General features: G+C 51.8%; 1 protein-coding gene across 1 annotated transcript in view; it reads right to left on the reverse strand.

Annotated features, from left to right (window-relative positions):
* Positions 1-2,499: 2,499 nt before the first annotated feature.
* Positions 2,500-27,376, reverse strand: part of LOC140406521 (putative sodium-coupled neutral amino acid transporter 10) — a 108,337-nt gene continuing 83,460 nt past the window's right edge. The window contains exons 10-12 of the mRNA XM_072494524.1: positions 22,711-22,817; positions 21,460-21,607; positions 2,500-4,841 (exon numbers count right to left, since the gene is read on the reverse strand). Coding sequence (XP_072350625.1) covers positions 4,495-4,841; positions 21,460-21,607; positions 22,711-22,817 — 602 coding nt within the window. The 3' untranslated portion in view covers positions 2,500-4,494. The remainder of the gene's footprint in view (positions 4,842-21,459; positions 21,608-22,710; positions 22,818-27,376) is intronic.

The following is a 27,376-nucleotide window of genomic DNA, read 5'->3' on the forward strand; positions in this document are numbered from 1 at the left end:
TTCCAGATCCTAAACACTTGCTTCATGAAAATTACTTTCCTCACTTTTGCTTCTTTTACAAATTACTTTAAACCTGTGCCCTCTCGTTCTCAACCCTTTGACCAATGGGAACAGTTTCTCCCTATCTACTCTGTCCAGACCCCTCTTGATTTTGAACACCTTTATCAAATCCCCTCTCAGCTGTCTTTACTCCAAGGAAAATAGTCCCAAATTCTCCAATCTCTCTTTGTAACGGAAGTTCCTCAACCATGGAATTGCGTGAATCTTTTCTGCACCCTTTCTATTTTCTTCACATCCTTCCCTAAAGTGCAATGCCCAGAACTGGGCACAATACTTCAGCTGAGGCCAAACTTCTACAAATTCAACACAACACCCTCACTCTTGTACTCTATGCCCATGATAGTTCAGGGTTGCTTTGACTAAATCCCCTCAGCTGGAATATGTGCTGCTGTGAACTTTGGATGAAAGTTTGCCTCAAGCTGTAATCGTTGAGTGATAACGGGTAACAGTGTAGGAGTTGTCGCCTGGCTATATGAGTGGGAGGCCTGACTGGCTTTAACTCAGCAGCACCGAGGCCAAAAGTATGCCAGTCCTATTGCCATTCTGAATAATCTGAGCTCATGCAGCAGCAGGAATGCCAATCCTCCAAGGCTCTGGAGGCTCCATGAATGAGAGCACCGCGGTAGCACAAGTGGATAGCACTGTGGTTTCACAGCGCCAGGGTCCCAGGTTCGATTCCCGGCTTGGGTCACTGTCTGTGCGGAGTCTGCACGTTCTCCCCGTGTCTGCATGGGTTTCCTCCGGGTGCTCCGGTTTCCTCCCACAGTCCAAAGACGTGCAGGTTAGGTGGATTGGCCATGATAAATTGCCCTTAGTGACCAAAAAGGTTAGGAAGGGGTTATTGGGTTATGGGGATAGGGTGGAAGTGAGGGCTTAAGTGGGGCGGTGCAGACTCGATGGGCCGAATGGCCTCCTTCTGCGCTGTATGTTCTATGAGAGATAAATCTGCAAGGCACTGCGAGATGAGACCAAGAGAAAAATCAAAGGGTCAGCTTTTTTCAATTCAAGTTTACTGGATATGGACTTCGCTGGTTAGGTCAGATTGTGTTGCCCATCCCAAACAGCTGCAGTCCATGTGGTACAGGTGCACCCACAGTGCTGTTGGGGAGGTAGGTAGCAGCAGCCACAACATGATTGAATTTTACATCCAATTTGAACATTACAATTACAATTTGAAAGGGAGAAGAATGGATCTAAGACAAACATTTTAACTTAAATAAGGGCAACTATATGTGAATATGAGCGTTGAGCTGGCTGAAGTGATCTGGATTACGAGGCTAAGAGGCAGATCAATAGAGAAGCAGTGGCAGAATTTTAAGGAGATATTTCAGAATACTTAGCAAATGTATATTCCTGCATTTTTTTAAATTAATTTTTTCGGGTACGTGGGCTTCGCTTGCTAGGCCAACATTTATTGTCCATCCCTAATTGCTCTTGAGAAGGTGTTATTGAGTTGCCTTCTTGAACCGCTGCAGTCCCTGAGGTGTAGATACACTAACAGTGCTGTTAAGGAGGGAGTTCCAGGATTGTGATCCAGCGACAGTGAAGGAACAGTGATATAAGTCAGGATGGTGAGTGATTTGGAGGGAAACTTCCAAGTGGTGCTCTTTCCATGTATCTGTTGCTCTTGTCCTGCTAGATGGTAGTGGTTGTGGGTTTGGTAGGTGCTGCCTAAGTAAGTCTTGGTGAGCTCCTGCGATGCACCTTGTAGGTGGTATACCCTGCTGCTATGGGGGGGTTGGCGGTGGAGGGAGTGAATGCTTGTGGAAGGGGTGCAATCAAACAGGTTGCTTTGCCCTGGATGGTGTTGATCTTCTTGAGTGTTGTTAGAGCTGCACTCATCCAGGCAAGTGGAGAGTGTTCCATCACACTCCAAACTTGTGACTTGTAGGTAGTGGGCAGGCTTTGAGGAGTCAGGAGGTGAGTTACTTGTCACAGGATTCCTCGCCTCTGATCTGTCTTGTAGCCACAGTATTTATATGGCCAGTCTAGTTCAGTTACTGATCATTGGTAACCCCTAGGATGTTGATAGTGGGGGATTCAGTGATGGTAATGCCATTGAATGTCAAGGTGCAATGATTTCATTCACTCTTATTGGAGATGGTCATTGCCTGGCACTTCTGTGGCGTGAATGTTACTTATTACTTGTCAGCCCAAGTGTGGATATTGTCCAGGTCTTGCTGCATTTGCACGTGAACTGCTTCAGTGTCTGAGGAGTCATGAGTGGTGCTGAGCATTGTCCAATCATTACAAACATACCCACATCTGACCTTATGTTGGAAGGAAGGTCATTGAAGCAGCTGAAGATGGTTGGGCCTCGGACACTACCCTGAGGAACTCCTGTCATGATGTCCCGGAACTGAGACGACTGACCTCCAACAAAACCATTTTCATTCATGCTAGGTATGACTCTAACCAATGACTCCAGTTTTGCTAGGGTTCCAATTGCCTCAACTGATTTATTTCTTTAAAAAGCAAACAAATTTCTATTCAGACCCCACATCATAGACAACTAATCCTTTAATAACCCCTTTAAACTGTCAGTCAAACTGTCAGTCAAACTGCAAAGTTAATTGTGGATTTTGAAAATCAGCCAAACATCCAAAATGATATCGAGCCCTTGGAGAAATGCTAACAAAGAATTATTTTGAAGCCACATGACCAGATGGGAATGCTTGTTCTAACCTACACTAGACAGCCTATTAATCAAGAGCTAAAAGTTTTTACTACTTTTTAACTCTTAATGATAATTTAAGCCTTGTTCATCATGCTTAAAGATTGGAAGGTTTAAAAGACTTCAAATCTTGACACTTCAGACCTAATCTCCCCTGCAATAGTGTTTATGTTTACTCCATAAATTTATGACTCCCAAACTGAGGGTTAAGATCCTTGCAGCAGCCAAAATGGGGACAGTTTGAACTTAGTGTTAAGTTCAAATGGCTGTGCTGAGTTTGGGTATCCCTCCTGCGTGACCCATGCGCTGCACCTTTCCCCACTGTTGGGAATCCAGCCCCAGCTATTGCTCCAAAGTTTACTTTTCAACAGATTCACAATGATTCTTCAGTACTTTAACATAGCAAAATGTCCCGAGGTGCATCACAGAGCATTAACAGGCAAAAACAACTGACATTCAAACCATTAGGATATGTGGCCTGTTTGAAAGGAAGAGAGAGGTTTATAGAGGTGGAGAGGTTTAGGGAGGTAATGTCAGGGTTTAGATCTAGATGGCTGAAGGCACAGCCTCCCTGGTGGCGAAAAGGAAGCCTGGGATGCACAAAGGCCAGAATTGATAGAACCCAGAGATCACAAAGGGTTTTTGGGGCTGGAGGAGGTTACAGAGGTAGGGAGCAGTGAGGCCATGGAAGGAATTGAACAGGAGGATGAGAATTTTAAAACTGAGGTGATGGTGGGGACAGAGAGCCAATGTAGATCAACACGTCCGCTCTGCCGGCTCCACATTCAGGCAAGAATGGAAGTTCTTCTTACCGAAGAGTGATATGTTGTGCAATGCGAATTCGGCATGTGGCAAGTAAGGTACAGAATTTTTACGGGGTTCTCCAAATGAGCACTTTGACTTAGTGCCATTTTCCGCCTTTTCCTATACCCCCGCATATTGTTTCTATTCAAATAATTATCCCATGCCCTCTAGAATGCGTCGATTGAACCTGCCTCCACCACAAACCGAGTTTAAAAAGTGAGAGGTGGGTCAATGCTGCTCATTTCAATCAATTTTTATTTACCACTTTAAATGTGGCCGGTGTGCTCTCCAGCAGCCAGTGCAAGGGGCTGTCTCAATATGGGAGGTGACCCGAAATATGTTCTGCCCTCGGGAGCAGAGGGGGGAGGGGGGGGGGGGGGGGTCAGTGGGCTGGTTAGCACTCGAAAAACAGATGCTATGTAGCTGAATTAAATGATTGTAGCTCTTATTTTCTGATTCGCGTTTTGCAAATGCCCGTGGGAAATGCAGTCAGAAAATCCAGGTTAATATGCTCACAGAAAGGAAGCAGATCGCAGGTCTCCCGTGAGTAAAACTTGGCACTTGCTCCAGACGGTCATCCAAAAGCTTTTGTTCAAATAAATTACACATCCATAAAGGACATTACACTGAGTTGGACGGACATGTTGCTGCGGTAGTCAAGATCAGGGATGGCAAATCTCTTTCTTGGAGACCTGCGCACTGTCAGTGATGGCCTCTATTCTGTTCTTGGGGAACGGTGTACTTGGAGAACTTCCAATCAAAGACAATTAGGAAAAAAGGTACAGTGGAACTTTCAAGAATTAGGTCTTATTTCCAGCAGTTCCCAATCAACTTTAGCTTGATAGTATAGAAGGCAAAGAACAAGCTGAGACGTTGTGCTTCCCTCCTTTCCCGAACACTTCCCACCTTTCCACAGTCTGGTAATGCTAAATCAAAAAATAAACGGAACTGTACATTTAAGTTCCAATCTGTTGGTTCCTTTTCAGCCTGTCGGCTGGTACAGTGTCAGGCGAGGACCATTCCTGTGCGTGTGTTCTTCCTGGTGGGTTTGATCGTTTTGCCTTTTGCCTGATTTCTGATAAAATCTTTAGTGCTTTTCTCCTTTCCCTTTCTTTCAGTTCCTTTAATCTTTCCTCCATGCTGGTCCCAGCCTCTCGGTGTTTGACAGCTTCTTCACTGCCATCGGTTTCTCTGGTGACAACAGATTTTGCATTGGCTTCACCAGGCCTGGTGATAAGTCCTCGGCCTTGTCGTTTAAACTGTTTCTCTCCACCATTCCTCATCAATCCTGGTAAGACTGGATCTGTGAGAGGGGGTGGGGCATGTGGGGATATAAATCAAGGTTAGTGTATTTTCACAGCTATCTTGCTCAGTGAAATCTCGACTAATTAGATCGCTCAGAAGGACTGTCAGAAAGCACTTCTCCATTCAAAGGGTGACAATCTGGAACCTCGTAAGCTGTTGTAGCTACAGATCAATTCACACAAAATGTCAAAACGGAGGTTGATACGCTTTTACTGAACTAGGGCAGAGATTTATTTAGGGTTAGGGAACCAAGGGAGGTAGCTGGAGTTAAGACACAGAACTGGAACATTAAAGTAAGTAAAGTCGCCCTAGTCCCAGATGACCATTGGCTGCTTTCCCCTTTGTGGTGGAGAGCTGACTGGTGGTGATTTAGCCTGAGGATCACCGCACCTCAGGCGAGGGTGAGGTGAGAAGGCGGGGCCTTCATGAATAACCCGCACTGCTGGCCTCGCTCTGCATCACAAACCAGCTGGTCAGCCAACTGAGCTAAACCAGCCTCCCTACATGATTTAATTAAAAAGTGTGGAGCAGGTTCCAGGGGAAGGATAGCCCAGCCACCCTTGTTGTCATGTGCCCCACATTCCTAAGCCTTCTTTGTTGGACTGCACAGAATGAATTTTCAAGCTACACTGAATTATGGTTCTGTCGTTCCTTCCTAACTGAAATCCAGCACTGTGTGTGTACCTACATGACTGCAGCAATTCAAGAAGGTGATAAATTTGTCTAGGGGAAATTAGTGCTGGAAAATAAATGCTGGCCTAACGTTGCATAAAATAACAAAAAAACAACCCCCAGTACAGGAGTGTGGGCGTCATTGCGGAATAGTACCCCAGTATCTGAGTGTGTCAATGACAGTGAAACTGTATCCCAGTATCTGTGTGTGTCATACATACATACACTGTAAATTGTAAAGGAGGCCATTCGGCCCATCGAGTCTGCACCGGCTCTTGGAAAGAGCACCCTACCCAAGCTCACACCTCCACCCTATCCCCATAATCCAGTAACCCCACCCAACACAAAGGGCAATTTTGGTCACTAAGGGCAATTTAGCATGGCCAATCCACCTAACCTGCACATCTTTGGACTGTGGGAGGAAACCGGAGCACCCGGAGGAAACCCACGCACACACGGGGAGGACGTGCAGACTCCGCACAGACAGTGACCCAAGCCGGAATCGAACCTGGGACCCTGGAGCTGTGAAGCAATTGTGCTATCCACTATGCTACCGTGCTGCCCTAATGACAGTGACAGTGATAGTGAAACTGTACCCCAGTATCTGTGGGTGCTGATTGACTATGAAACTGTACCCCACTATCTGTGGGTGCTGATTGACTGTGAAACTGTACTCCAGTATCCGTGGATGTCGATGATTGTGAAACTGTACCTCAGTATCTATGGGTGCTGACTGACTGTGAAACTGTACCCCAATATCTGTGGGTGTTGATTGACTATGAAACTGTACTCCAGTATCTGTGGGTGCTGATTGACTATGAAACTGTACCCCAGTATCTGTGGGTGCTGATTGACTATGAAACTGTACCCCACTATCTGTGGGTGCTGATTGACTGTGAAACTGTACTCCAGTATCCGTGGATGTCGATGATTGTGAAACTGTACCTCAGTATCTATGGGTGCTGACTGACTGTGAAACTGTACCCCAATATCTGTGGGTGTTGATTGACTATGAAACTGTACCCCAGTATCTGTGGGTGCTGATTGACTATGAAACTGTACCCCAGTATCTGTGGGTGCTGATTGACTATGAAACTGTACCCCAGTATCTGTGGATGCTGATTGATTAAGAAACTGTACTCCAGTATCCGTGGATGCTGATGACTGTGAAACTGTACCCCAGTATCTGTGGGTGCTGATTGACAATGAAACTGTACCCCAGTATCTGTGGTTGCTGATTGACTAAGAAACTGTACTCCAGTATCCGTGGATGTTGATGACTGTGAAACTGTACACCAGTATCTGTGGATGTGAATGACTGTGGAACTGTATCTCAGAATCTGAGGGTCTGTACCCCAGTATCTGTGGGTGCTGACTGACTGTGAAACTGTACACCAGTATCCGAGAGTGTCAATGGCAACTTATCATGATTATACTTTAAGTAAATATTAATCACAAAAGCTATGTGGAATGGAAACAGGCCATTAGGCCCTGTCAGTCCATACCATCATTTCATCTCTGTTTGAGTCTCCTACCATTTACAGCATCAGATTTAAAGTGGAGATAAGGATTAATGCAATTTCTCCACCATAGTCCAACAATCTACCACAACCTGAATAAACATATGGATAACAAGTCATGTGTATGGCTCCTATACCTTTGATAATTTTGGGGAAAACTATAGGTGAAGGGCTAAGACGACAAAGCTAAAGTGTAGTAAGGACAGGATATATGACAAACTGTTGACTGGGTGTTTTGGAAAAGACTTGGAAAGAAAGGGGCAGTGTTGGGCACAAAGCTTTCTAAGTTCGCTCAACACCTAATGACTGAAGTGCACTCGGCCTGTTGTTGGAGAATGCACGTTTTACATTCTCATTTTCAAACACATGACCTGGGTGTGGTATTATAGGTATTACGGTACCTGATAGGCTACAGCACCATTGGTGGAAACTGTATGCTTTCTATTGGTTAGAATGTATGATAGCTCCGCCCTGCTAGGCGGGGTATAAGAACCAGTGCCGCCCCAGCAACCTTCATTCTGTACCTGAGCTGCTGGGGGAAACTCTAGCTTATTAAAGCCTTCAGTTGGACTACAACCTCGCTTTAGTGGTCATTGATGGTGCATCAATTTAATAAGCTAGTTTTTTTAAGAAGAAAGGTGGAGCTCCGAATCAAGCCTGAGTGTCTGCAACTTAGCCCCCACGCGGCGAACTCAACGGCAATCTTTAAGCACTGGCTGGCGTGCTTTAAAGGGTATCTCGGGACGGCCGAAAACGCACCCACAGGAGAGCAGAAACTGCACGTCCTGCACTCAAGGGTAAGCCCGGAGATTTACATCCTCATCGAGGAAGCGGAAGACTTTGATACAGCAATCGAGCTGCTAAAAGGACACTATATTCGCCCGGTAAACCAGGTCTACGCCCGGCACCTTCTTGCAACAAGGCGACAAACCCCTGGGGAATCGCTGGAGGAATTCTACCGTGCACTCCTGGTGCTGGGAAGAAGCTGCAGCTGCCCGCAGGTTTCGGCGAGCGAACACACGGAACTCTTAGTCCGGGACGCTTTCGTGGCAGGTATGCTATCTTCACAAATCCGCCAGCGTCTGTTAGAAAAGGACACCCCCAGACTTTCGGTTGCGGCTATGCGGAGCTAAGTCGCACATTCAGCAGCTCCCGCTAAAAACGGACTTTTGGGCTATTTTCAGAGCCCCCAATGGCATTTTTTCGACGTTTCCCGGTGTGATTGCAGTAGTTCCCTGATAGTGTATGACTTGGACCGGGGCGGGGCGACTAAAAAAGTGGTGGTGAACCCAAAGAAGGTGCGAGGGAAGAAGAGCAAAATGGCGGCGAGCGGGGACCAGGCAGCGTGTATGCAGTGGGCGCAGGAGCAACAGGAGGGTATCCAGCGCTGCTTCAGGGAGATTAAAGCGGACCTGCTGGAGCCGATGAAGGCTTCTATCGACAAGCTGCTGGAGACCCAGACGACCCAGGGGGTGGCGATTCGCGAGGTCCGACAAAAGGTCTCCGACAACGAGGACGAGATCTTGGACCTAGCGGTAAAGGTGGAGGCGCACGAGGCGCTCCACAAAAATTGGCAAGAATGGTTCGAGGAGATGGACAATCGGTCGAGGCAGAAGAATTTGCGGATTCTGGGCCTCCCGGAGGGGCTGGAGGGGCCGGACGTAGGGGCCTATGTGGTCACCATGCTGAACTCGGTGATGGGAGCGGGGTCCTTCCAGGGGCCCCTGGAGCTGGAAGGGGCTCATAGAATGCTGGTGAGGAGGCCCAAGGCTAACGAGCCTCCGCGGGCGGTGCTGGTGCGGTTTCATCGGTTCGCTGATCGGGAGTGTGTGCTCAGATGGGCCAAGAGAGAGAGGAGCTGCAGGTGGGAGAACGCGGAGGTTCGCATATATCAGGACTGGAGTGCGGAGGTGGCGAAGAAGAGGGCCGGGTACAACCGGGCGAAGGCGGTGCTGCACAGGAAGGGGGTGAAGTTTGGCATGCTGCAGCCGGCGCGACTGTGGGTCACCTACAAGGACCGGCACCATTATTTTGAGTCCCCGGAGGTGGCGTGGGCCTTTGTTCAGGCCGGGAAGCTGGACACAAACTGAGGGTCGGGATGGGTGGTCGGGATTGTTGTTGGGGTGTTACATTTTGAGGGGGGGGTTCTTTGCTCTTGTTTCTTTTTGGTTCGGTGTGGGTGGTTAGGGTGGGTTGGGCACTGTTTTGGTTGGGTCTGTCGGGTGGGCTCTTGGAGGGGGGTAAGTAAATGGAGTAGGGGTGGATGGCAGGTAGGGGGGATGGGGCCCCGCGGGGGAGGGGGAGGCCCGAGTCGGGGGTGAGGGGACTGGGCCTGTAAAATGAGCGGCGACAGAGGTGGCGGGACCGGGCAGGTGGAAACCGTGGGCTATTTCCCACGCTGAAGGCTGGAGGGGGCGGGGCCGGGGGCAGGGAAGCGAGGGTTGTTTCCCGCGCTTGGGATGGAAGAGGGAGGCGGAGAGCCTGCTGAAGGGTAATGGAGGAGGAGGGTATGTCCCACAATGGGAGGAGTCGAAGGAGAGGCGGGAGTAGCCGGGGTCAGCAGGAGTCAGCTGACTTGCGGGAGTGCAATGGTGGGAGCAAAGTGGCTAGGAGGGGTCCTAGCTGGGAGGAGGGTGGGGGATGGGGGGTGGGTGGGGGGGCACCGGGTTGCTGCTGCTATGGTCAAGGGGGAGCTGGAGCGAGGAGAGGGGGTTGGGACAGGGGTCTGCCGCCGTGGGGAACGGGCCGGGCGTGGGGCGCGCGCGCGTGGCTGGCCAAGGAGGGGTTATGGCTAGTCGCCGAGGGAGGGGGGTGGGTAGCCCCCCGATCCGGCTAATAACCTCAATGTAAGGGGACTGAACGGGCCGGTCAAGCGTGACTGGGTGTTCGCGCACCTGAAGCGGCTGAAGGTGGATGTGGTCATGCTCCAGGAGACACACCTGAAGGTGGCAGACCAGGTAAGATTGAGGAAGGGGTGGGTAGGTCAGGTGTTGCACTCAGGGTTGGATGCCAAAAATCGGGGGGTGGTGATCTTGGTGGGAAAGAGGTGTTGTTCGAGGCGTCGAGCATTGTGACAGACAATGGCGGCAGGTACGTAATGGTAAGTGATAAGCTGCAAGGGGAGAGGGTGGTGCTGGTCAACGTGTTCGCCCCGAACTGGGACGATGCGGGTTTTATGCGGCGTATGTTGGGTCAGATCCCGGACTTGGAAGTGGGGGGCCTGATAATGGGGGGGGGGACTTTAACATGGTGTTTGATCCGGCACTGGATTGCTCCAGGTCTAGGACGGGTAGGAAGCCGGCGGCGGCTAAGGTGCTGAGGGGGTTTATGGACCAGATGGGAGGGGTGGACCCTTGGAGATTTGCAAGGCCGGGGGCTAGGGAATTTTCATTCTTCTTGCATGTTCATAAAACTTATTCCCGGATCGACTTTTTTATTATGAGCAGGGCGCTGATAGCGAGAGTAGAGGATACCGAGTACTCGGCGATAGCCATTTCGGATCACGCCCCGCATTGGGTAGACCAAGGGCTGGGGGAGGAGAGGGACCAGCGCCCGTTGTGGCGCTTGGAGGTGGGGCTGTTGGCGGACGAGGAGGTGAATGAGCAGGTCCGAGGAAGCATAGAGAGATACCTGGAGGCCAACGATAACGGGGAGGTCCGAATGGGGATGGTATGGGAGGCGCTGAAGGCGGTGGTTAGGGGAGAGCTGATCTCCATTAGGGCCCACAAGGAGAGGAGAGAGCAGAGGGAGAGAGAGAGGCTGGTGGGGGAGATGGCGAGGGTAGACAGGAGGTATGCGGAGGTGCCGGAGGAGGGACTGTTGAGGAAGAGGCGAAGCCTCCAGGCCGAATTCGACCTGTTGACCACCAGGAAGGCGGAGGTGCAGTGAGGGCCCAACAGGTCCACATATTTCTTGTAGAATTCGTCCGGGAAAAAGGCAAGTCGGATGCTGGTGCATCAGCTTCGGAAGCGGGATGCAGCTAGGGAGATCGGGGGAGTTAAGGACAGGGGAGGGAGTGTGGTATGGAGTGGGGTTGACATCAATGGGGTCTTCAGGGACTCTTATGATGAATTGTATCGGTCCGAGCCCCCACGGGAGGAGGGAGGGATGGACCGCTTCCTGGACCATGTGAGGTTTCCGAAGGTGGAGGAGGGACTGGTGGTGTGATTGGGGGCCCCGATTGGGCTGGAGGAGCTGACCAAAGGGATAGGAAGCATGCAGGCGGGGAAGGCACCGGGGCCGGACTGTTTCCCGGACGAATTCTACAAGAAATATGTGGACCTGTTGGGCCCGTTGCTGGTTAGGACCTTCAATGAGGCAAGGGAGGGGGGGGCTTTGCCCCCGACTATGTCACAGGCACTGATCTCCTTGATCCTGAAGCGGGACAAGGATCCCCTGCAGTGTGGGTCTTACAGACCGATTTCGTTGCTAAATGTAGATGCCAAGGTGCTGGCGAAGGTCTTAGCCACGAGAATTGAGGATTGCGTGCCGCAGGTGATCCACGAAGACCAGGCGGGATTCGTGAAGGGGAGGCAGTTGAACGCGAATGTGTGGAGGCTCCTGAACGTTATTATGATGCCGGCGAGGGAGGGGGAGGCGGTGATAGTGGTGGCGGTGGACGCTGAGAAGGCCTTCGATAGGGTAGAGTGGGGGTACTTGTGGGAGGTGCTGAAGAGATTCGGGTTTGGGGAGGGGTTTGTCAGGTGGGTTAGGTTGTTGTACGAGGTCCCGATGGCGAGTGTGGCCATGAATAAGAGGGGGTCTGAATACTTTCGGTTGCATCGAGGGACGAGGCAGGGGTGTCCCCTGTCCCCCCTGCTCTTTGCACTGGCGATTGAACCCCTGGCTATGGCACTGAGGGAGTCGAGGAACTGGAGGGGGCTGGTGCGGGGCGGGGAGGAGCATAGGGTGTCGCTCTATGCGGACGACTTGCTGCTATACGTGGCGGACCCGGTGGGGGGAATGCCGGAGGTAATGAGGATCCTCAGGGAGTTCTGGGATTTCTCAGGGTACAAGCTCAACATGGGGAAGAGCGAGTTGTTCGAGGTTCACCCAGGGGACCAGGAGAGGGGGATTGGCGAGCTCCCACTAAAAAGGGCGGAGAGGAGCTTCAGGTATTTGGGGGTCCAGGTGGCCAGGAGCAGGGGGGCCCTGCATAGACTTAATTTCATGAGGCTGGTGGAGCAAATGGAGGAGGAGTTCAAGAGGTGGGACGCGTTGCCGCTGTCCCTGGCGGGTAGGGTGCAGTCAGTTAAGATGACGGTGTTCCCAAGGTTTTTGTTCCTGTTCCAGTGCCTCCCCATTCTTATCCCAAAGGCCTTCTTTAGGCGGGTCAACAGGAGCATAACGGGGTTTGTGTGGGCGCGAGGGACTCTGAGGGTGAGAAGGGTGTTCCTGGAGCGGAGTAGGGATGGGGGGGCGGCTGGCACTGCCCAACCTCTGTGGGTACTACTGGGCTGCCAATGCGGCGATGGTGCGCAAGTGGGTGATGGAGGTGGAGGGGGCTGCATGGAAGAGGCTGGAGACGGCGTCTTGTGAGGGTATGAGTCTGGAGGCGCTGGCAACGGCGCCGCTGCCGCTCCCTCCATTGAGGTATACCACGAGCCCGGTGGTGGCGGCTACCCTCAAAATCTGGGGGTAGTGGAGGCGGCACAGGGGGGAAATTTGGGGCCTCGGTGTGGACCCCAATACGGGGGAACCACCGGTTTGTCCCAGGGAGAATAGATGGAGGGTTTTCGGGGTGGCACAGGGCAGGGATAAGAAGGTTGGGGGACCTGTTTGTGGACGGGAAGTTCACGAGCCTGGGTGAACGGGAGGAGAAGTATGGGCACCCCCGGGGAAACCTTCAGATATTTACAGGTATGGGCGTTTGCCAGGCGGCAGGTGGTGGAATTCCCGCGGCTACTGCCACACACAGTACAGGACTGGGTGCTCTCGGGGGGGGGGGGGGGGTGGGAGTGGGGAAGATCTCGGAAACTTACCAGGTGATGCAGGAGGAGGAGGAGGCCTCCTCGGTGGTGGAGTTGAAAGGTAAGTGGGAGGAGGAGTTGGGAGAGGAGATCGAAGAGGGGACGTGGGCAGATGCCCTAGGGAGGGTGAACTCTTCCTCTTCGTGCGCGAGGCTCAGCCTCATACAGTTTAAGGTGCTGCACAGGGCACACATGACCGGGACAAGGATGAGCCGGTTCTTTGGGGGACAGGACATGTGTGTTAGGTGCTCAGGGAGCCCAGCAAATCGCACCCATATGTTCTGGGCAGGCCCAGCGCTGGAGGAATTTTGGAAGGGCGTAGCGAGGACAGTGTCGGGGGTGGTAGGATCCAGGGTCAAGCCGGGCTGGGGGCTCGCAATATTTGGGGTTGCAGAGGGGCCGGGAGTGCAGGAGGCGAAAGAGGCCGGTATTCTAGCCTTTGCGTCCCTGGTAGCCCGGCGAAGGATTCTTCTTCAGTGGAAGGATGCGCGACCCCCAAGCGTGGAATCCTGGATCAACGATATGGCGGGGTTTATTAAATTTGAGAGGGTGAAACTTCTCCACGGGCCCTGTGCGGGCACCGCCATCTTCATATTCCAGGGCCATGTGTGCACCCCGGGCGCCGCCATCTTGTTCCGCGGACGCCACGTTGGAGAGATGGGCGCCACCATTTTGTGCACCCCCAGCCATGTGTGACCAATGGGAGCCGCCATCTTGGATGAACCCCCAGGACCCCAACTCGGTTGACCACGCACTGCCCGAAGAGAACTCTCAACTGCTGCGATTAGCCTCGGTGACTCTGGATCAGTCTCGGCCTCGAACACTCTCAACTGCTACGACGACCGTGTTCATCAACGGGCACGAGACGTCCTGCGTAATCGACTCTGGGAGCACGGAGAGCTTCATACACCCTGACACGGTAAGACGCTGTTCTCTCCTCATCCACCACATCAATCAAAAACTCTCCCTGGCTTCCGGTTCACACTCAGTGGAGATAAAGGGGTTTTGTGTAGCAAACCTCACAGTCCAGGGAAGGGAGTTCAAAAATTACCGGCTCTACGTCCTTCCCCACCTCTGCGCGGCTGCTCTCCTGAGTTTAGACTTCCAGTGTAACCTTCAAAGTCTGACCTTCAAATTCGGCGGCCCTATACCCCCCCTTACTGTCTACGGCCTCGCGACCCTTACGGTCGACCCGCCTTCCCTGTTTGCAAACCTCACCCCGGATTGCAAACCCGTCGCCACCAGGAGCAGACGCTACAGTGCCCAGGACCGGATCTTTATTAGGTCAGAGGACCAAAGGCTACTGAGGGAAGGGGTCATTGAAGCCAGTAACAGCCCCTGGGGAGCTCAAGTAGTGGTGGTAAAGACCGGGGAGAAGCATAGGATGGTCATCGACTACAGTCAAACCATCAACAGCTTTACGCAGCTGGATGCGTATATTCTCCCCCGCATATCCGACCTGGTAAACAGGATCGCGCATTATAAGGTCTTCTCCACAGTGGATCTCAAGTCCGCCTACCACCAGCTCCCCACAAATACACTGCCTTCGAGGCAAATGCCCTACTCTATCGAGGAGGTCAGGACAGCCACCAGGGACTGCTAAATCTGCGCGGAGTGCAAACCGCACTACTACCGACCAGAGAAAGCGCACCTGATAAAGGCTTCCCGTCCCTTTGAACGCCTCAGCATGGACTTCAAAGGCCCCCTCCCCTCCACCGACCGCAACACGTACTTCCTGAACGTGATTGACGAGTACTCCCGGTTCCCATTTGCCATCCCCTGCCCCGACATGACCGTAACCACCGTCATCAAGGCCCTCCATAGCATCTTTGCACTGTTCAGGTTCCCCGCTTACACACACAGTGATAGGGGGTCCTCCTTTATGAGCGACGAACTGCGTCAATTCCTGCTCAACAAGGGCATCGCCTCGAGCAGGACGACCAGTTACAACCCCCGGGGTAACGGACAGGTAGCGAGGGAGAATGGAACGGTCTGGAAGACCATCCTACTGGCCCTACGGTCCAGGAACCTCCCAGTCTCCCGTTGGCAAGACGTCCTCCCGGATGCCCTCCACTCCATCTGGTCACTGCTTTGTACGACCATCAATCAGACACCTCACGAACGCCTTCTTGTCTTCCCTAGGAAGTCCTCCTCTGGGACCTCGCTCCCGACCTGGCTGGCAGCACCCGGACCCATCCTGCTCCGAAAACAAGTGTGGGCGCACAAGTCGGACCCGTTGGTCGAGAGGGTCCATCTGCTCCATGCTAACCCCCAGTACGCCTACGTGGCGTACCCCGACGGCCGACAGACGGTCTCCCTACGGGACCTGGCGCCCGCCGGAACCCCACGCACATCCCAGCCACCAGTCCCACCCTCCCCTCCACCGCAGCACCTTACAGGAGGATCGGTCCTTCCGTCGGCCCCATCTAGGCCCCCCCCCCACCCACCGATGCCCCCCGCAGGCGCTCCCTTCCCAGGTCAACCATTTTCCCCACCAGTGCCGTCTAGGGGTGCCGAAGCTGCCATGGAGATCGAAGCCACGCTCCCGGAGTCACAGACGCCCGAGCCTCCACCGGAGTCACCACCGAAGCTCCGACGATCACAGAGGACGACCAGGGCCCCCGATCGACTGATTGCTTCATTTTAATTGTAAACTGTAAATATAAACCATCAAATGTACATAGCTATCAGAATTGTAAATAGTTACTCAACACTGGACGGAGGTATTACGGTACCTCCATAACTAATTATACCACGTTGCCATGTTTTGTAGTTTCAGGCCACCACCCCCGCCGGACTCATTTTAACAGGGGGTGAATGTGGTATTGTAGGTATTACGGTGTCTGATAGGCTAAAGCACCATTGGTGGAAACCGTATGCTTTCTATTGGTTAGAATGTATGATAGCTCTGCCCTGCTAGGCGGGGTATATAAACCAGTGCCGCCCCAGCAGCCTTCATTCTGTACCTGAGCTGCTGGGGGAAACATCTAGCTTATTAAAGCCTTCAGTTGGACTAAAACCTCGCTTCAGTGGTCATTGATCGTGCATCACTGGGCTACCCTTGAAGTAGGTGGTAAATGTTCGATTCCTCTACTCTGGATAACTGCCCCATTAAACTAAACACCTGCCATCCAAATGGGCAAAATATTACTCTTGGCCTTTGGCCTTGCTTGTGACTTGCTCCAAATTGCTTGAGCAAGTTCCAACTGAGGAACCTATTCCCAGTGACTTGTCATTGTTTATGTACTGTGGTAATGTAATGTAGTTCATGTAATGGAGACTAAATCTTAACTGGGGAGGCGGTGGCGTAGTGGTTTTTTCACTGGACTGGTAATTCAGAGACCAAGGGTAATGCTCTGGGGTCCCAGGTTCAAATCTGACCATGGTGGATGGTGAAATTTGAGTTAAATAAAAATCTGGAATTAAATGATGACCATGAAACTGTGATGTAAGGTAGACTATCACCTGTATATAATATGAGTAGTTCATCATCCCTGTAAATTCTATGATCTGCATGTGTATTATAAATTTTCCATTTTATTGTTGTAGTTCTACCATCCGACCAGCAGGTGGGGCGAGCACGGAGTCCCAGGACCTGGGATGCACCATGTGTTGCTTCAGAAGGTGTTTGTCAGGAGTTGTTAGCTGTCGCAGTTTAAAGTAACTCTGCTGTATCTTAGAATAAGTCAGTGATAGACTGTATTCACCTTAGACATTTTAGTTATTCGTTAATGTATTAGTAATAAATAGCTTTTTTATAAAACAAGTCTAATGTTCTTTGTTCACATCAGCTCAATCAAAGAACATTACAGAAACCATTGCCAATTGTTGAAAAAATCCATCTGGTTGACTAATGTTCCGGGAAGGTAATCTGTCATCCTTAACCAGTTTGGCCACATGTGACTCCAGATTCACACAGCGATGCGGTTGACTCTTATTTGCTCCCCCCCACCACTGAAATGGCCTAGTAAGCCTCTCAGTTCAAGGGCAATTAGGGATGGGCACCAACGGCACGCCAAGAACGAAAACAAAAGAACTAACGCCTTGTCTCCCTTTCTTGAAAAACCACCTGCATCTCTGCACCAATGATGGGTGAACAGGGGCGACTCAACCTCAATCACATATACCATTTATCTGTCCTGCAACATCTTCCCCAGCTGTTAAACAAAGGCTGAATGTCCCATCTGGAAACATTAAATGGAACTGCAGATGTTTAATAGATTGGGAAAGGCTATGGTCGTGGGTAGCCCATTGACGGAAGGTGAAGGAGGGAAGATGGCCGCCACACCCATTACTTTAGACATGTTGGCGGTAGTGATGGTGTCGGAGCTGGAGACATTTGCCAAGCAAATGGATTGGCAGTTCGATCGGCAGGGCAAGGAGGTAAAGGAATCCTTTACAGCCACTGTTGAGGAAGCTTTGGGCCCAATTTGGGAGCAGCTGGTGAAGCCCTCGAACGTGGTTAAAGTGCAGGATGAGACATTGAAGGGGGTTGAGGAGGCCTTGACGCAGCACAAGGATTGGCTTGCCTCATTGAAGGCTGAGTTGCTGATGGTATCGGATAACAACAAAGGCCTGAGGCTGAAGGTGGACGATCTGACAGGTCAAGACAGTTAAACCTCAGATTGGTGGGGCTGTCATCCTTACCCAGTTTGGAGGGCTCGAAGCTGACCCAGTACGTTTTGGAGATGTTTGCTCAGTTGGTGGGCGGGGATGAGCTGTTTTTCCCTCCGGAATTGGACACAGCTCACTGGGCGATCAGGTAAAAGCCAAGGCCAACTGAACCACTGAGGGTGGTGATTATCCAATTTCATATTTTCCATCAGAAGGAGAGGGTCCTGGAGTGGGCGACTGGGATGGACACATGGTGCAGTTTTATCAGGACATTGGGACTGAGCTAACGAAGAGGCATGCGGCCTTCAACAAGGTAAAGGCTATTTTCTACAGCAAAGGCATGCGATTTGGGGTGGTGTACCTGGTGAGATTGCGGGTCCCCATGGACCCAAAAGATCACTTTTTCAATATACCAGAGCAGGCAGAGGCTTTCATCAGAGAGAAGAGGATGGGCCACTGTGAGGAGGACTGTTTGGAACTCTGTGTACTTATGCCTTTCTGCTTTTGGGTGTTATCTGTTTTGGGGCTTTGTCGGGGGGACGGGGGCTTTAATAAAAATATGGGAATTGTTCAGTTTGTTCTGGAAGGGGAAGAGCTTCGTTAATGGTGGCAGGGTTTAGGTGTTGTTGGGGAGTGTGGGCCGGAAAAGATGTTGGTTTTGAACAGCTGTTGGAGGAGGGGCCTGGCTGAGGGTCACTTTGCTAGCAATGAGGAGAGGAGAGGCTAGTGAACAGGAGTGGTGTGGGGGAGAGGCTGCAATCTGATGGGCCTGTTTGGATGGGTTGCAATGGACCTAGCTGTTGTTCATGTGGTGGGGGGATGGTGGTGGGGGTGAAATGTTACGACAGGCAGTCTGTGGGCCTCTTTGGGGGAGGGGTGACAGGGGAGTGCTAACAGTGTCCAGGGTGTTTTCTTTGTTCCACCTTTGGGGTAGGGCTGGTGGCCATTTTAGGTGGGCCTGCAATCTGGGAATTTCGGCTGGAACATTAAGTCACGTTCTCGATGGCTGACTTGAGGGGAGGCGGGGGTGAGAGACCCCCAAGAAGGTTGACCACCTGGAATGTGTGGGGCTTGGGTGTCCTGTGAAGAAGGCAAGGGCTTTTCCTATTTGAAAAGTTTGAAGGCTGATGTTCTGTTCCTACAGGATACACACCTGCGGCTGCGGGACCAGATCAGGTTGCCGACGGCTTGGGTGAGCCAGGTTTTTCCATTCAGGATAGTAGGGCAAAGGGGGCTGGCGATTTTGGTGAGCAAGCTGCTTCGTTCTCAGGCTGGTCGGTGGTGGCTAATCATGGGGGTCGTTATGTGATAGTTACAGGTACGCTGGAAGGGAAGGTGGTGGTGTTGGTGAATGCCCTAAATTGGGATGACATTAAGTTCATGAAATGGCAGTTAGCTTCCATTCTGCAGTTGGATATGCATCAGCTGAGTTTAGGGGGGAATTTTAACTTTGTTTTGGATCTGAAGTTAGATCGCTCCAGGCCAAGGTCTCTGACTCTTTCAGGGTTCATGGAGGAGACAGGAGGGGTGGATCCGAGCGGTGGGGGTAGGAGTTTTCATCTTTTTTGCCAGTGCACAAGGTGTACTCAATTATTGACTTCTTTGTTATGGGTAAGTCTTTGCTCCCTGGGGTAAAAAGTGTGGAATATTCGGTGGTGGCCATTTTCGGACCATGGGCCGCACTGGGTAGATTTGAAGCCGGGGGCAGGTTAGGTATAGCATGGGGGCTGGAGATTGGATGTGGGTCTGTTGGCTGACCTCGGGTTTTGTGTTACGATTTCCAGGACTATAATGGATTATGTGGCATGGAACGAGAACAGGATGGTCTCCCCTTCTATATTAAGGGAGGTTTTAAAGGTGGAGATCAGGAGACCTGTCAAAGAGATCTAGGAGTACAGGTCCACAGGTCATTGAAAGGGGCAACACAGGTGGAGAAGGTAGTCAAGAAGGCATACGGCATGCTTGCCTTCATTGGCCGGGGCATTGAGTATAAGAATTGGCAAGTCATGTTGCAGCTGTATAGAACCTTAGTTAGGCCACACTTGGAGTATAGTGTTCAATTCTGGTCGCCACACTACCAGAAGGATGTGGAGGCTTTAGAGAGGGTGCAGAAGAGATTTACCAGAATGTTGCCTGGTATGGAGGGCATAAGCTATGAGGAGCGATTGAATAAACTCGGTTTGTTCTCACTGGAACGAAGGAGGTTGAGGGGCGACCTGATAGAGGTATACAAAATTATGAGGGGCATAGACAGAGTGGATAGTCAGAGGCTTTTCCCCAGGGTAGAGGGGTCAATTACTAGGGGGCATAGGTTTAAGGTGAGAGGGGCAAGGTTTAGAGTAGATGTACGAGGCAAGTTTTTTACGCAGAGGGTAGTGGGTGCCTGGAACTCACTACCGGAGGTGGCGGTGGAAGCAGGGACGATAGGGACATTCAAGGGGCATCTTGACAAATATATGAATAGGATGGGAATAGAGGGATACGGACCCAGGAAGTGTAGAAGATTGTAGTTTAGTCGGGCAGTATGGTCGGCACGGGCTTGGAGGGCCGAAGGGCCTGTTCCTGTGCTGTACATTTCTTTGTTCTTTGTTTGTTTGTTGAGACAGGTCATTTTGTACAAGACTAGGATAGGGAGGCTAGACAGGAGTGTCAGGAGCTGGTGGATGAGATTCTAGTTGTGGATAGGGAGAGTGCAAGTGACCCATGCCTGAGCTTTGGGCACACAGGAAGATGCTGCAAATGCAGTTTGACCTGTTGCCCATGGGCTGGATGATGCATGGGCTTGTGAGGAGCAGGAAGCTGTCGTCTAACGTGAGGCAGTTACTCAATGTGGTTTTTGCACCAGTGGTGGGGCCAGGCCTATTTTTGGAGGGTCAGTTTGCTGACAGGGAGGAGCTGAGGGAGGGGACAGGTCACGGTGGGATGGTTCGGTGTAGGTACTTTCAGGTCCGTAACTGGGACCGGCAAGATTTTCAACGTTCCCGGGGGTTCCGCCTTCCACCTCGCTGCAAAAGATTCTGTCCTGTGCAGGGTCGGAGGAGAGCGGTGCGTCTGGGTTGTACGGTCGAATCATGGGCGAAGAGGACGTTTCGCTGGAGGAGGTGAAGATTCGGTGGGAGGAGGAGGAGCTGGATCCCATTTTGGAGGAGGAGGTTTGGAGTGAGTCTCTCTGTAGGGTGAATGCGCGAGGCTAAGTTTGATACAGCTCAAGGTGGTGTTCAGGCCACATCTCGCCAAGGCCAGGAGTTTTTTGAAGGGGTTGCGGGTAAGTGTAAGCGGTGCTCGAGAGGGCCTGTGAACCATGCACACATGTTCTGGCCCTGCCCCAGATTGGTGGGTTTCTGGGGGTCTTTTCTCAAGACCATATCGGCAATTTTAGATGTGGATTTGGAGCCCTGCCCATTAGTTGCGGTATTTGGGGTGTCAGACCAGCCGTGATTGAGGACTGAGGTGATGGCGGATGCTCTGGATTTTGCCTCGTTGTTGGGTTGGCGGTGGATTTTCCTGAGTTGGAGGCAGGCGGCACTACCCAGTGCTACAGCATGGCTGGGTGACTTGCTGGAGTTTTTGTACCTCAAGAAGGCCAAGTTCATGGTGAGGGGAGCGATTGACGGTATTACAGTAGGTGCCGACTGTTTATATTGCATTTCAAGGATCTGATTCCTGTTTGCTGTTGAGTGGGGTGTTAAGTTGGGGGGGAATACAATTGTTGGCTGGGTTTTTGTTTTAATATGTTTGTTGAGGTTGTTGATGCATGTTTTATTGTTTGATTGTTCTTCATGTATAAAATGTTACAAATTTAATAAAATATTTTCAAAAAATAATTGAACAACGATCTCACCTTTATTCCTATATTCTGGCTTTGCATTTCCTGATTCATCAGCCGCTCTGGATTTCAAAGCCACTTGCAAATGGAAGTTTTTTCCGTTTAAATCAATGATACTGGAAACACGGATAAGTAGGAGGAGGATTCCAACTCCCAGAACAAGCTGCAAGACCAGGTTTCAGTTGAGACTCTTTTAACTGCATCAATATTGTCCACAATACAGGTTTCAAAATGGAGCTTGGAATTCAGCCTTTCAAACGTGAGAGAGATTTTTCTCAATAGTACAATATCCCCCTGGTTTCCTGGATTTACCGGCAGAATCTGCTGACCATTTTTTGTCTCCATTACCCGACCGCTGACAGTCAGATGGAGAGGCTGCTGGCTGTCAGGTGGGTAGGCCTTCAGCACTAGGCCGCAGTCGGGGAGTGAAGGGGAACCCGGGTAGATTGGGGAGGCCGGAGGGAAGAGGGAGATTGGAGTCTTGGAGCCTGGGAAAATCAGGAAGCTGCAGGGTAAGGGCCATTCGGAGTGCTAAGCCAGGAACCAACCAGGTGGCTGGAGTTGGGGGAGGTCTGGGTAGGAGGTAGAGTCTGGTTGCAGATGGTAAAGCAGATAGACTGGATCCAGCAGGTAAGCGGAAAGGCGTCTACCACCTGGATCAACATCATCACTTCTCTCTAACCACTGGTTCTCCCGGAGCGTGGGAGATCTCGACTGGCCAAATGGGGGTTAAATATGAAACATGCAGCCTCGTAATATTTAAATTGGCAACCTGCTTCCTGTGAGCTGGTTGGTTGCCCAGCACCTGTCCTGCCTCCCATTAAAACTGCACGGCGACAGTTTGGGTTCGGGATACAGATTTTTAGTATTTTAATACCACAAAAGGCCTCGCCGAGTTGAAGTCATCCCAGCCCCACTAGCAAAGGAAGTCTATCCCTTTATTCCCATCGGGCTGTTCCTTAAGATTAAAGGCCATTGAGGTGTGAAGGGGAATTTGTAACCACAGAATGTGGAATAGTAAATTACCATCTTTCACTGCTAGAGTTTAGAACATAATGTAATGTTGGGGCTGGTTTAGCACAGGGCTAAATAGCTGGCTTTTAAAGCAGACCAAAGCAGCGCGGTTCAATTTCTGTGCCAGCCTCCCCGAACAGGCGCCGGAATGTGGCAACTAGGGGCTTTTCACAGTAACTTCATTTGAAGCCTACTTGTGACAATAAGCAATTTTCATTCATTTTTCATTTCATGTCATAAAGTTAAACTTACACTTCCTGTGAATGTATGTTTCCGCAGTTTTGCATGAATTACAGATGGACAGATGAAGCAGATGAAACTCCCCATGGTAGTTCCCATTATCCCTAACACAGTCTCCACTGGAAAAACAAAAACACAACACAATCAGGGCAATGAGAATCTAGGTGGAGCGAAAGGTGTAAAGACTCATCGTCAGAGAGCTTTACAGCACAGAAACAGGCCCTTCGGCCCATCTTGTCTGTGCCAAACATCAAGTACCTATCTATTCTAAACTCATTTTTCATTCCCTGGTCTGGAGCCTTGTATGCTGTGGAATTTCAAGTGATCATCTAAATAGATCTTAAATGTTGTGAGGGTTCCCGCCTCTACCACCCTTGCAGGCAGTGAGTTCCAAATTCCCACCACCCTCTGGGTGAAAACGATTTTCCTCAAATCCCCTTTAAATCCCCTTTAAATCACGTGCTCCTTACCGTAAGAGCGTGATTCTCCAGCCTCGGTGCGCTCTCGCTCGAGGGAAACGAAGCCGGTGAATAGCGGGAGGGGCTGAAAACGAGAACCGCACCAGGTGCCAAACAGTTTGCGATGCAACTGGCCTGCTCGCGTAGGCAAAATCGGGATCTCGCCGTGGTGTGGCGAGAAACCAATTATCCCCACTTAAGCCCTATTTCCATGCAACTAATGGGAGCCTCCCCATATCCAACGGTCTCCTGTCATTCAGCGGCCTCCCCAGCAAGTGGTCACTCTGGCGCCGATTAGTGCTCCTTTTGAAAAACGTGAACCTAGCGGAAGGGCTTCTGCGGGGAGCCGAGGAGGTGAGTAGCCATCTTTGCTCACAGGCAAAGAGCCCGGGGGCGCTGGGCTTGCCACCGTAGTGCTCAGCGGGGAGTTGGGGGCACCCTCATCTGAGTGGGGGAGGGGGTCCACCCTCCAGAGGGGTGAGCCGCCACCATGGGAAGGGGCGGCGGCCGCTGGGGGGAAACCGCACGCAACACCAGCATACCAACTCCTGGTTCGTGTGTATCCATTCAGCGGGCAACCCTAGCTGCAACCATCTGCCCCACCAACCACTGTAACCTCCACCGACTGCCGAGGCCTCTGGCTGTGCGGCTGAAGGCTATTGCTCATAGGGAATTGGCAATCGTGGTTAAGTGAGCACTTGACACAACCCAAGTGGATTCCAGTGGGTGGGTGGGCCATGTAGCATGTGGGAGTCATTGCCTAGCATCCTAATCACACCTCGATGCATGGACGTTGTGGCTGAACTCCACAGGAGGCAACACCACACATGCAGCAGCCAATATCCGAAAACCCAGGGGGTGGGACACAGCTCCGGGGACATGTTCACGGCCAGAGAGTGGGTGAGTGATACGGAGAGGGAAAGATGCCTGGAGAGATGGGCCAAGTGTTCGGAGGTCAGGCCGATTTGCAGAAGAAAGTGACAGACACAATATACTGCTTGCGGTCAAGGGTGTTTATTGTGTTTTAAAATTCCCTACTCTCTCAATGGTGCTGCCCCCCCCCTCACCCCCTACCTATCCCCCCAACCCTGCCCCCCTCTTCCATTGTCCCCAGTGATCCTCGATGTGCTTTGCCTTCCTAGCTCTACTGCTACGTCTAGGTGTGTCCCCAGGATGCACATCTGAGGTGGAGGCAGCCAGCTGTTTACCTTGTCCCGTGGCTTTCGATGCCCCTGGCGGGTGTCCTCTGGGGGCAGAGATGCGGCCTCATCAGAGGGGTGGAACTCGGGGGAGCTGGTGGTCACCGTTGTTACTCCACGGGTCAGGTCCGTGTTGGCACTCAGTGCCCCCTCCTCCCGGTCAGTGTCCATAGGGCCCTGCAGTTCATCTTGGGATGGAGGGGCAGCTGGTTCGAGCCCCGGGTGCCCTGCATCATCTGGCTCTGCCAGCCCTGGCGGCTCGCTGATGCTTGCACCATCGTGTCAACGCCTTCGGCGATGCTCCTCAGTGATTGGGCCATGCTCTGCAGTGACTCGGCAATGTCTACCTGCGACTGGGACGCGCTCTGCAGCGGCTCGGCCATTCCCATCTGAGAGTGGGACACATCCCACATCATCTCATCAAGGTCAGCCTGGTGCTTGGTCACATCCCCCAGTGAGGCGGTCATTCTGCCAAAACCCTCAGCCATGGCCGTCACCGACTGCACAAAGCCTTGGACACCTTCACTCATGGTGCTGATGTCCACTGCGGTCGTCAAACTAGCAGTGTTGGCCTCGGTGCCACCCATTGCCAGCGACATCCCCTACACTCTGGGACTCCGCCAATTATGGATCTGCTGGAGTGTCGCTGACATCACCCTTTGAATGTTCTGGTCGCTTCTTATTATCTCCACCAGCTCTGGGAATACCTCTTCCACAGGCTAGGAGCCAACTGGGTCCTGGAATTCAGCAGACCTCACACTGCTGTCTCGCCTGGGCGTTCCTGCCTCAACCTGATGTACAGCAACAGCAGTGTGGTGCTAACCAGATGTGCCCTGAAGCCTGACCACTAACATTTCCCACCGAGGTGTGTGTATGTGCGCTGGTGGAGAATGGGGATGACAGCTGTGACACCTTGATTGTGTCTTCCTCCGAGCTGCCCTCCGAGGTGGTCTCCTGGGAGGCTGGAGAGAGTGCCCCCCGGGATGGGTCAGCAGCGTCAGCTGGAGGACCTGCGGGAGAATGGATATGTGGGAGGGATGGGTCAGTCAGTAGGGCAATAACACAGGTCCTCCGGGTGGGGCCCGATGGATCCTCACCTCTGAGGCGTCCACCAACCTCCGCGGGGGTAACCGCCCTATCTTTGGCCACCTCAGTCACCTCCAGGGCCCTCTCCTCGAGGAGGTGTGGATTCTTAAGTCTGGCACCCCGCTGCCAGTCTGGACCCTCTCCCGGTGATTGTGGGAGGGCTTTTTCTGAGTAGATACAGAGAGGGCATCGTTAGCCACATGCGTGGTTCACAGTGGTGGGAGGGGGTGTGAAGGAAGGGTTGGGGGTTGAATGGAGAAGGGATAAAGGGTGGGTTGGGGATCACATGGAGAGTTGGGGGGGTGGATGCTTGTGTGGGGGTGGAAAACCCGGAGTAGGGGTTGCGGTTGGTGTCTATTCACACATGCTGCTCTGTGTAGGTCGTTGACCTTTTTTGGCACTGGAGGTGGGTCTTCCTGGTCATTCTCTTGGAGCTTACAGCCATCGCCATCTCATCCCAGGCAGCACTGGCTGCCCTGTGGCTGACCCTCCGGGTTCCTTGGGGGAACAGAACATCTCTCCTGGCCTCCACTACACCTGGGAGCCTCCCCTGGTCTGCATATCTGAATCTTGGGGTTGGACGGTTGTTGCGAGCTGGCTGGGGTTCATAGAATTCCTACAGTGCAGAAGAATGCTATTCGGGCCATCGAGTGTGCACCGACCCTCTGAACAAACACCCTACCTAGGGTCAGGCACCACCCTATCCCCATAACCCAGTAACCCCACCTAACCTTTTGGATACTAAGGGGCAATTTATCATGGCCAATCCACCTAACCTGCGCATCTTTGTGACTGTGGGAGGAAACCGGAGCACCCGGAGGAACCCCACAGAGACACGGGGAGAAAGTACAAACTCCACACAGACAGTGACCTGAGGCCAGAATTGAATCCGTGTCCCTGGCCCTGTGAGGCAGCAGTGCTAACCACTGTGCCACCGTGCCGGGTTGGTTGAGCAAGTGCTGCTCGACCTTGTTAGTGGGGGCCTGGCGAGCGCCGTGCCGACAAATCGGCTGGCATGCCTTTATTTGTGGTGGGATGCCCATGGAGCCTCGTTGAGTGGACCAATTAACGTTGAATAGCATTGCCAGCCTTGCCGGGCCAAGTGCCGGGAAGCTCGCGGCAGTTCCCGCTCGCTACCACACTAAGAAATTGTTTGGGAGAATCGCGCCCGAAACATTTGCCTCCTGGTTATTGACCCCTCCACTGAAGGAAAAAGCTTCCTCCTATCTCGAACTCTTATAATTTTGTACATCTTGATGAGGTCCCCCCTTAGCCACCTCTGCTCTAAGGAAAATAACCCCAGCCTAACCAGCCTCTCTTCATAGCTGAAATGCTACAGACTAGGCAATATCCTGGTGAATCTCCCCTGCACCCGTTCTAGTGCAATCACACCCTTCCTATAGTGTGGTGACCAGAACAGCACACAGTACTTTAGCTGTGGACTAATGAGCATTTTAAGCAGCTCCATCATAACCTCCTCGGCTAATAAAGGTACGTTTCCCATATGTCTGCTTGGCCACCGTATCTACTGTCCTGCTGCCTTCAGAGATCTTTGGAGATGCACCCCAAGGTCACTCTGGTCCTCTGTACATCTCACCGTCCTACTTTCATTGAAAGGAGGTCATTCGGCCCATCGAGTCTGCACCGACCCACTTAAGCCCTCACTTCCACTCTATCCCCGTAACCCAATAACCCCTCCTAACCGTTTTGGTCACTAAGGGCAATTTATCATGGCCAATCCACCTAACCTGCACGTCTTTGGACTGTTGGAGGAAACCGGAGCACTCACTATTGAAAGTTACTTTTGAAACTGGTTCCACCAACCTTTGCATTCCATATCATAACAACTTACTGATTTTCAAATATTCTCTTTCTCTCCTGCCTGGTCCATTTGTCATGTTTTCCTTGCACTCGGAAATGTAAACACCCCACTCC

Source organism: Scyliorhinus torazame, unplaced genomic scaffold (genome assembly GCF_047496885.1).
Source record: "Scyliorhinus torazame isolate Kashiwa2021f unplaced genomic scaffold, sScyTor2.1 scaffold_579, whole genome shotgun sequence".
In the NCBI taxonomy this organism is placed as follows: domain Eukaryota; kingdom Metazoa; phylum Chordata; class Chondrichthyes; order Carcharhiniformes; family Scyliorhinidae; genus Scyliorhinus; species Scyliorhinus torazame.